The 10,198-nt window shown below is 32.7% G+C and overlaps 1 protein-coding gene across 1 annotated transcript; it reads left to right on the top strand.

Moving 5' to 3' along the window:
- The first annotated feature begins 851 nt into the window (after positions 1–851).
- LOC127722240 (uncharacterized) lies at positions 852–8,692 on the top strand. Its single transcript, XM_052229137.1, has 8 exons — positions 852–863; positions 2,368–2,492; positions 3,329–3,480; positions 4,293–4,353; positions 5,709–5,871; positions 6,082–6,208; positions 7,002–7,294; positions 8,424–8,692. The coding sequence occupies exons 1-8, from the start codon at positions 852–854 to the stop codon at positions 8,454–8,456; spliced, it is 966 nt and encodes a 321-aa protein (XP_052085097.1). The 3' UTR covers positions 8,457–8,692.
- Positions 8,693–10,198: the final 1,506 nt, after the last annotated feature.

Here is a 10,198-nt window from a genome sequence, read left to right as displayed (position 1 = left end):
TCCTGGCACAGTCATTTTAAGACACTTCTCCTTTTAGCGTTCATGTAAAATACTTAAATAATCATTTAGTTTTTAGAATATTTGAATTAATTTTTCAAAGGTAAGTAAAAATACAATCTCACTATGCGTTTATCCTAAACATTACGCATTAAAAATGTGTAGATACATGAAATACTCTTCAGACGCAATTTGCCGGTTTAGAACTTAAAGAACTATGGATGATTTCATAGTTTGTATCCCATGAAAATTGTTCACGACGTTGTTATTCGTTGATTGATTGATTGTTGGTTGCTAAACGTCCATTGGCAAACGTTTCATGCATGTTCTGGACGAGAACAAATTAAAAAAAAACAACAATAGTTAAGTCCTATCAGAGAGGCCGTCCGGGATGAAGGTGGGGAAAATTTAGACTGCCACTGGAACATGAGGGTATATTGGATAGGGACAGAAATATAGCATTGCAATAGGCCACCTACAGACTTCTCAAAGAGTTGTTACGACAGATTTTAGCGTGCATAGAGCATGACACACATTTTACACGAGGCATCAGATTTAACATCCCATTCTTACCTGACGGAACTGCGTACTTGTACATCCCGCACAGCCAAACGGACGCCCAACTTTAGCAAGGGATGTAGTACCGGCCGAAAGAAGACCTGTAGTTACCATATTTATATTCCCCTGTCACCTTTGGGGGTTGTTTATCATTGGCTAATCACAACGTTTTGGGTTTTCTGTTTTGAAATATTACCCTGAGTGCCTTATATAATGAAACGGTGAATTAATTGCTGTTGAATTTAGATGAATTATCATTCCTTTGTTGGCGAGATAAAACGTCTGTTTACTTTGCAATGGTAGCAATGGTATATCTCAAAACCCCATTATTCTCTGTTCTTTATAATATTCTTTTGGACTATTTTTCTCTATTCTTTATTTTTTGTCCAATATTTCTTTATTTTTTGGCCAATTTTTCTCTATTCTTTACTATTTGGACCCTTTTTCTGTAACGTAGGTTCTTAATTCTCAGCCATACCCTTTACTAGTGTGTTATATGGAATATCAAGTGTCAATAGTATTAAAATTTATGCAAAGCGAAATTAACTTAGAAACATACAAATACGTCATCTATCGTTATGACAAACATAGTTTCATATTTTTCATGTCGGGGCCTTTTAAAGCCGATCATACGGTATGGGTTTTTCTCATTGTTGAAGGCCGTACGGTTGCCTACAATTGCTTACATCCACTTCATTTGAACTTTGGTGGATAGTTGTCTCATTGGCAATCATACCACATCTCCTTATTTTTATATACACAAATATTAAATGTCATGCACAGAAATATAGTGATAAACTTTTTGTTTGGATATATATCAGGCCAGTTAAAACATGATTGCTATAGCATTAACACATGTACGGCATATGTGCACGGAGTATCCATTCATAATTGCGTCATTGATGACAATCAATTTGCAGTACACCTTTGCATCAGAATTGCTTCATTTTTGACAACCAATTTGCAGTACACCTTTGCATGATATGTTTTCGAATCTTGCGTATTCCTTTAGATTATTGTGTCTCTTTTATTTTCTAGATGAAAATATGTAGTTATATAGAAAATATTGAACAGATCCATATTTTGCTCTGTGGTCTCTCGAATGCGAGAGGTCTTGAGTTCGATCCCTACCTGGACAAAAAAAGAAAGAAAAACGGTCTAAGCGAGTCGATCTCGTGTAAAGCAGGGTTCATACGCATATACATATCCTATTATCATAATATTGCCACGAATATGCATGCGATACTTGCCGCTGGAAAATAATAAATCAATAAAAATGTCACCCTTGTGATAGCAAAAAGGTTCTTATTTAACTTTTGAGTTTTCATGTTTCATTCTCCTTTTTTCAATTTTTTTTAATAAAAACGTTACATGTGTCCTACAGAGTGAATAATCAGTCAACTTTGAATGATAAATTTATCTATATTGATGCACGAAGAATGAACTATTTTATTCCAATTTTTCAAATACCAAAAAGGATAAACTGCCCAGTAGTCAGCACTTCAGTTTTGACATGAATTATCATTGATATGGTCACACTAATGTTCATTATAAATTAATTTAAAAAAAAAAAAAACTTTATTTAAATAATAAGGATATTCGATCCCAGAAATAATTACATTAGCTTTATTTGGCAAAACTTGTCGGAATTTTGGTTCCTCAATGCACTTCAACTTCACACTGTTTTTGTATTCTTTTTATTCGAGCGTCACTGGTGAGTCTTTTGTAGACAAAACGCGCGTCTTGGGTACAACATTTTTTGATATCTTTGCTGAGTTTAATATTAACACCTAGTTAATTGTTGTTTTGTAGGGTACAGTATTCCGTGTGATTGTCCAGAAATATCCTACAATCCAGACCGGATATGACAAAGTTATTCCGGTCACGTGTTTAGTCGATCTAGCAGAAATAGCAGTAATCGAAGAGGTTCACCCAAAGTGAGTTTTCTACAAATAACAAAACAATGTGTAACAGATTTTACATAGCCGACTATACGGTATGGATTTTCTTATTGTTGAAGGCCACAAGGTTACCTATAATTGCTTACATCTACTTCATTTGAACTTTGGTAGAAATTTGTCTTAATTGCAATCATACCACATCTCCTTATTTTTATATTTACATTTATATTCAACTTGCAATGAAATATAATATACGAACCTTTGTATGCTTCTGCATGACGGATATGAATGTGAAGTGCAGGTCATGTTTAACATTTGTCATTCCGCGGCCTTTTAAAGCTTGTTATGCGCAATCGGTTTTGCTCATTGTCGAAGGCCGTAAAGTGACATAAAGTTGCTAACTTCTATGCCATTTGATCTCGGATGGCGGGTTTTCTCATTGGCAGTCATACTACATCTTCTTGTTTTTATATTTTAATTTGAGTAATGACTTACAAAGGGTATGTGAATTGCAGTCTTCTGAGTGATCCCCACATGCCATAGTTTTTCCCAATTTGAATGCATATGATGCGTGTTAATGTGTTACTTGGTTATTTGAAAGTTAATTTGTAAACGTCCAGTGGCAAACATTTCATAGATACTTAGGACGACGAGTGTTTCTTTGATGTATTCAATATTGTTGATTGACGTCCAGTGGCAAATATTTCATTATATCTAAGACGGGTGCTACTTGAATAATTATGATTAACTTATCGTGCAGTGGCAAATATTTCATGTATATTCAGTACGACGGGCGATGATTAAGTAATGTTTTTTTTATGATAAAATGCAAATAAATCGGAATACCCTGGATTCATGTATTACTATTCCAGAAAGGACGATGACATTGGTGTTAATATTACTACAAAACCTGTCGCAAATCTACGAGTTTATACCAGCAGTAAAAATGACATTAGCGGAGGCGGTGTAGTCAATCTCAACGACTCAATTGCAATGACAATTACACTGGCAGATGACTTTACGGGTATGTACTACATCGACTTAAATATTAAGTTTTTAGGAAGTTCGCTACTCCTGTTTTGGCATAGTGTAAGATATTCGGAGTCCTCTGGTTTTATCCATGTAGTGCTGATCAATAGTTTGCCCGCTAACCCCTACTTTCCTTTTCATAATTTTATTACATATAGTTTAAAAAGTCATATTTGAAAATCTGATAAAATTGTTGTTATTTTTTGATAGTTTTTGAAAGAAAAAAGGTGCCAATGTTAAATGTATGAACAATCTAGAGAGAATCATTTCCCGCCAATTTTTAAATGGTTCATATCTCAAAAACAAGGTGACGGACCCTTCGTTTTTTTTCTCCGTTATTTATATCAAAGTATTTTAAAGAGCTTGTTTTTTTTTCAAACAGAATAGAGAACATCCTTCAATTCAATGTGGTTATTTAGTGGATAAGTTAAAACGACGGTAGTTGACTGTTGTTGGGTTATTCTCATGTGTGTGCATTATTTAGCAACAGTCACTGCTTTGTACGAATTCTGATACTCTAATACTCGCAAACTATCTGAGATACTATTTCAAATGAAACCTAATACGAACATTGGTCAAATGAAAGCTTAACCTTTTTTTCTTTTTTTGTGTTTAAGTTATACTGCTTCTTTTCAACGAAAAGGATTTTCAAAATGAATTTTAAAGTTAGATTATTATTTACTTTTGATGCACAATAACCTATTGAGGAGTAAAACATGTTTTATTACGTATATAAGAATGTTATATACATTAGTACCTTAAGTTTCAGCTTTTACAATCATTTTGTTCTTCATTTAACCATTTTAGACACGTATGATATAAAAGCAATAGAGTGCACTGCCGCTATGGTTAATATAATAGAAAACGGGTGAGTACATATTCAAGGGAATCAACTCCCCAATGCTTACCTTTCCGAAACACTCATCGTCTTTTGAGCTGCTGTCGATGTTGTCTTTGATCTCTCGAATCATGACATTATACTAGGTATTCATACCTACCTCATATAAAATATCAATACATTAATTGGTAAGGGTCTTTATTTGTAGGTGAGTAAGGAAAGGAGAGATTCTCCATTTTTTAAGGTTTTCGTGCTATTTTTTTTTAATTTCTTTGCCCATACGTCTTTTATTTTTTATTATGTATATTATAGCTCCCCATTATACTCTATTCCTTATTTTTTGGCTGCCCATTTTCTCTATTTTTTATTTTTTGGCTGCCAATTTTCTCTATTTTTTATTTTTTGGCTGCCCATTTTTTCTATTTTTTATTTTGTGGCTGCCCATTTTCTCTATTTTGTATTTTTTGGCTGCCCATTTTCTCTATTTTTTATTTTTTGGCTGCCCATTTTCTCTATTTTTTTTTATTTTTTTTGCCTATTATTCTTTATTCTGTCAAACTAATCTAGACATCCATTATATTTGGTAGATAAACAAATCAATAAATGAATAAGATTTGCACTTTTAATACAATTGGAAATACGCATAGCAATTTACGTCAATAAGACAGCAACCAAACGATACAAATACTATAACATTTTGTTCATTGTTGAAGGCCGTACGGTGACCTATAGATGTTAGTTTCTGTGTCATTTGGTCTCTTGTGGAGAGTTGTCTCATTGGCAGACAAACCACATCTTATTTTTATTGTCAATAGCATTAACTTATGTTTCTACAAGTAAGTTGTTTTCGTAGGCTTAAAATCATAGAAATGAATAACAGAAAAGTGAGTAAATTAACCTCACATTTTGATACAAGCGTTTATCGTGGTCATACAGTTAAATCATGATTGTTAAACTTAATATTTACATCTCCTTTATATGTAAATAAGTGATCAATTTCACGATTGGTTCTGACTTTTTTGTTCTATATGGCTTTCTTTAAAATTTGTTTTACGATCTATTATCCAATCTGCAGCCTGAATTTAGTCATTTAAATTGAGTATGGAAATGGAGAATGTGTCAAAAAGACAATAACCCGACCAAAGATCAGAAAACAGCCGAAGGCCACCGATGGGTCTTCAACACAGCAAGAAAATCCAGCACCCGTAGGCGGGCTTCGGCTAGACCCTTAACAAAAATGTTAATCACTATACAATATAAAAAAGAAGATGTGGTATGATTACCAATGAGACAACTCTCCACAAGAGACCAAATGACAAAATTCATTTTTTGTTCTCTTTTTTCTATGTCATACCATATATTTTGATATTTTTCCTGTATTGTAGCTGCTCTGTCGACATGGAACTATTTCCAAATTTTCAACATTTATCCGATGGAAAGTTGACGTCAAATTTTCAAGCATTCCAACCAACTGATTTGACAGGAAAAGAGGAAGTAGATGTCGCTTTTTCTTGTCGTCTGGCTGTATGTAAAGGGAAATGTGATAACGTAAGTCGTAATTTGAAATAACCCTAGAATAACCGTTTCAATTCAATAAAGAAAAGAAATTCGTACACCCATCATGAAAGCGTATTTTGACTTTCTTCAACAGAATATAAAAAAAAAACAGTTCTACCTAGTTATGAAAGTATATACATTTAATGATATGAATTGCACGCATCACATACTAGTATGAGGCATATATATATTTATTTGCAGACTGTCTGTGACAAGAATATAGGTCGTGGGAGAAAAAGGAGAGATACAAAGGACAACAAAATTGACGAAATTACATGCGGAACGTCTATAAAAGTGGCAAACCGCCAGAAAAATTACAACCTGCAAGGTAATGTATTCCTTTTCTTTTAATTCAATTGCTATGTTTTGCATTTGATTATCATAATTAAGTAGTTTTGTTAATTATTAACAATAGAATACATTTCATAATCAATCAAAGTTATTAATCAATTTTACTATGTAAATCATAATAAAACTCATAAAAGGATAAAGCTGATGTCCAGTAACAATCAAAGGTCCTTTTTACCAAAAGGGTACTTGGCTAAGATGTGAACGGGACTTTTTACTACTTTTTGTTTCTATAAATATTTTAATGTGTTCAAGATAGGAAAAACCAAGAGAACTGTTTCGAACTAATTTTTACATGTTTATGTCTAAAGAAAATAAAACAATTCACGGACTTGTATAATTTTTCAAATTTTATTTTGATCTAAATGTATTATTCCTTTTCTCTGTTTGATCTATTTTTCTTTTTGATTAGTATAAAATGCACCCTTCAGAGTGCATGTTGATCTGTGTCCTTATTGGTATGTCTTTATTTTGGAGGAGTGAACGGTTGCCGCACGTAATTATATATGTATTATATTTTATTATAACCAATTAGAAATATAGCATGAATCTAGGGCAATATGTAAGGTCATGTCAAACCAGACACCGTATTTGTACAGACATTGCACCCTTTGCCAAATAGGTCTAGCTCTTCCCGGGTCTTAATGTATTTTATTTTCAGAGGAGTGAGCTGTGGCCGCAAGAGGTTATATATATATTCTATTTCATTATATCCTTATTTAAGTATAGCAGGAACGCAGAGAAAAGATAAAATTTATATATAATTATTTCAGAAAGTCCTGTCGAACCAGATACCGTATGTGTACAGACATTGTCAGCATACTTTGGTCTGACTCTTGCCGGAATCCTGTTTTGTTTGTCATGGATGCTATCAGGATATCTGCTTCGACAACGACTCGTAGACAACTCTGAAAATAAGAGAATGAACGTTGCTAGGGCTGTTGGCAGACGGCTGACTTCTATGTTGAACCTCCCGACCGGATATGACCTTAAAGAATCTAAGAGATTTGTTACTATACCTAGCTCTACTGACTCTACGCCTCCACAAAGAAGAAAGTCGGTTACGGTATGTTTTATATAGCGATAGTATTATTTATTTGAATAGGGGTTTCCACCTGTTTACTCTCATAACCGTTGTCATTTAGAAAGTGTTTTTTGAATTGTTTTATCCGTTGTTAAATTTTGGTAAACCAACAACCTTACTTCAAAAACTAAACAATCTCTATCGCATACAGCATTTGTTTCTCATTTGTTCAAGGTAAAGTATTAAACGTTAGTGAAATTTATCAGTAATAAACGTTTAATAAAAATGTCATTTAATTGACAAAAACATGTGCATGTTATTACATTAACGTCAAAAGTAAAATAAAAAAAATACCGAACTCCGAGGAAAATTCAAAACGGAAAGTCTATAATCAAATGACAAAATCAAAAGCTCAAACACATTAAACGAATGGATAACAACTGTCATATTTCTGACTTGGTACAGACATTTCCTTATGTAGAAAATGATGGACTAAACCTGGTTTTATAGCTAGCAAAACCATCTCACTTGTATGACAGTCGCATAAAATTCCATTATATTGACAACAATGTGTGAACAAAACAAACACACATAGTAGGTACAAATGTCAAAAATAGGGGTAAGGTAGACTACCAATATCGTGAAAGACTGTTTGTTGCCTTCTTGAAGTTTTTGGGTTATTTTTGTCTTTGGGTGGTTACTGTCTCATTGACGTACATTTCACATTTTCTTTATTCCTTTTTATGGGTTTTACATTTTTGACCAATAATTTGGAGTATAAACTGTGTAAAAGAACCCAGGAACTTTAAAAGACAAATGTCAGTGTAACAGTTTACCGAGATCAAACATACAATATTGTAAATTTTATGTTTAATATATATATACTGTAAATTTAGATATTATTGCGAGGTTTTTATTAATGAGAATAATGCGATTGGCTGGGTATCGCAATAAAAAATACTCGCTTTCTGATATCTGATGCATATATCTGTATGCAGCTTTTCTAGAAATCACCGAAATTAATCTCGCATTTATTATAAATAAGAAGATGGGATATGAGTGCCAATGAGACAACTCTCCATCAATTTATGTCCACTCTTCAAAAATCACAATAATAAATGCACGCAATAATTTCAGAATTTACAGTAATGTAATATTTGTTTACTTTCAGGCCACCAAGATTGATATTAAATCCGAAGATTGACGACGCCGTATTCACCATCGCCTCGTGTTTTTTGTGTGTGTAGAAAACATTTATAGTATTAAAACTGGAACAAGTACTGTCTGACTGATACTTTGTCAAAAATATGTACATTAATTGTCTTGATCATTATGGAACGTTCAAGATATCAGGGTTTGTGTTAAGGTAGATGGGGGTCTAAATTAAAATCCATAATTTTTTTTAATAATATGCCAAAATGGAGTTTATATTATTCTTTTTTTTCAAAAAAAAAAAAATAAAAAGTATGGGTCACCAGGCTTTTTTTTCACACTACATTTAGTTCAAAATTGTCACTTTGTATAGATTGTGCATGTAAAACCCAATTTTGTGTGATAAAAAGAAATCGTCATAGTCCGTCGTCGTTAACGTTTAAAAAAATCTTCTCCTCTGAAACTATTGGGCCAAATTTGACGAAAATTCGCCACGACCTTCAATAGGGTATCTTGTTTAAAATATGCATGATGACCCTGTCTACCAAACAATATGGCTGAAATGGTTAAAAATAGAACATAATGGTAACATTCAAGTTTTGTCTATTATCTTAAAAACCGCTGTAGATAGAGAAAATCTGACAAAATAGAAATGCTCTAAATGATGTGATCTTCGTATTGTTTATTTCATCAAAACTGTCAGACGACTTCTTATTGGAGTTATTGCCCTTAAATGACGAAATTTAGCAATGTTTTATATTTTTGCCTATTATATTGAAACTTATAAAAGATAGAGAGAAAAGTAGATAGAGAAAACTAAAAACAGAAAAAAATTATCAACAAAAAGAGATACATTCTATTTTAGTCCACATTGTTAGAGAGTGTCCATTGTTGAATATTATTATTTTCATTAATTATCAAGGAAACGTTCAACTGAAATATTGGTTTATATGTAAAAGTCAATATAATTATTTTTAAACGTTTAATTTATTGTTCTATCTTATGGTTTCTTGTTTTTCATTAGAGACGGAAAAACGAAATAACTGATGCATTTTTCATACTTAACACTTTGACTTAACGTATGTATTGGTTGTATACTGTAGTGCATTAATAAAAGGCGACGAAACAGGATTCAAATTGAATTATCTACCTTTTAACCAGAAAAAAAAAATCTGAACATGTAAACCTTAGTCAGGAGCCTATTGTTCAGTGGTTGTCGTTTGTTGGCGTGGTTCAAAGATGTTTCTCATTTCTCGTTTTTTATATAGATTAGACCGTTTGTTTTCCTGTTGGAATTGTTTTACACTAGTCATTTTGGAGCCTTTTATAGCTGGCTGTTCGGTGTGAGCCAAGGCTCCGTGTTGAAGGCCATACTTTTACCTATAATTGTTAACTTTTCATACATTGTGACTTGGATGGAGAGTTGTCTCATTGGCACTCATACCACATCTTCTTATTTATAATAACTCTAACGAGAAAATCCGCAATTGCTACAGGACAAGAAAAAAGGAATAAAACGTTTGGAACCATATACATTGAAAACAATTATAAACACATATATTTTGAATTAGAATAAAACAAAGATCCATTGAGACAATTATCCAGAAGAGTTCGCATGACCTGGGTTTTTAAGTAATTTAGGTTACTCTACGGTTTTCGATCATTAGGAAAACCTATACCATAGATTGAGCTTTAAAAGGCCCCGACATGACAAAAGTGTAACAATTCATACAATAAAGGCTGTTAAGACTGTTCCTACATTTTTTATACTTCGTGTGTATTGCCATATCATAG

Source organism: Mytilus californianus, unplaced genomic scaffold, assembly GCF_021869535.1.
Source record: "Mytilus californianus isolate M0D057914Y unplaced genomic scaffold, xbMytCali1.0.p SCAF_12, whole genome shotgun sequence".
Lineage (NCBI taxonomy): Eukaryota > Metazoa > Mollusca > Bivalvia > Mytilida > Mytilidae > Mytilus > Mytilus californianus.
This window is presented reverse-complemented; position numbering and strand designations above follow the sequence as displayed.

What these genes read in the sequence shown, in the direction of transcription:
- LOC127722240 (XM_052229137.1), top strand. An exon ending in ACTGGCAGATGACTTTACGG is followed by an intron (nt 3,481 to 4,292) that starts GTATGTACTACA and finishes TAACCATTTTAG; the next exon opens with ACACGTATGATATAAAAGCA. An exon ending in AAAGAAGAAAGTCGGTTACG is followed by an intron (nt 7,295 to 8,423) that starts GTATGTTTTATA and finishes GTTTACTTTCAG; the next exon opens with GCCACCAAGATTGATATTAA.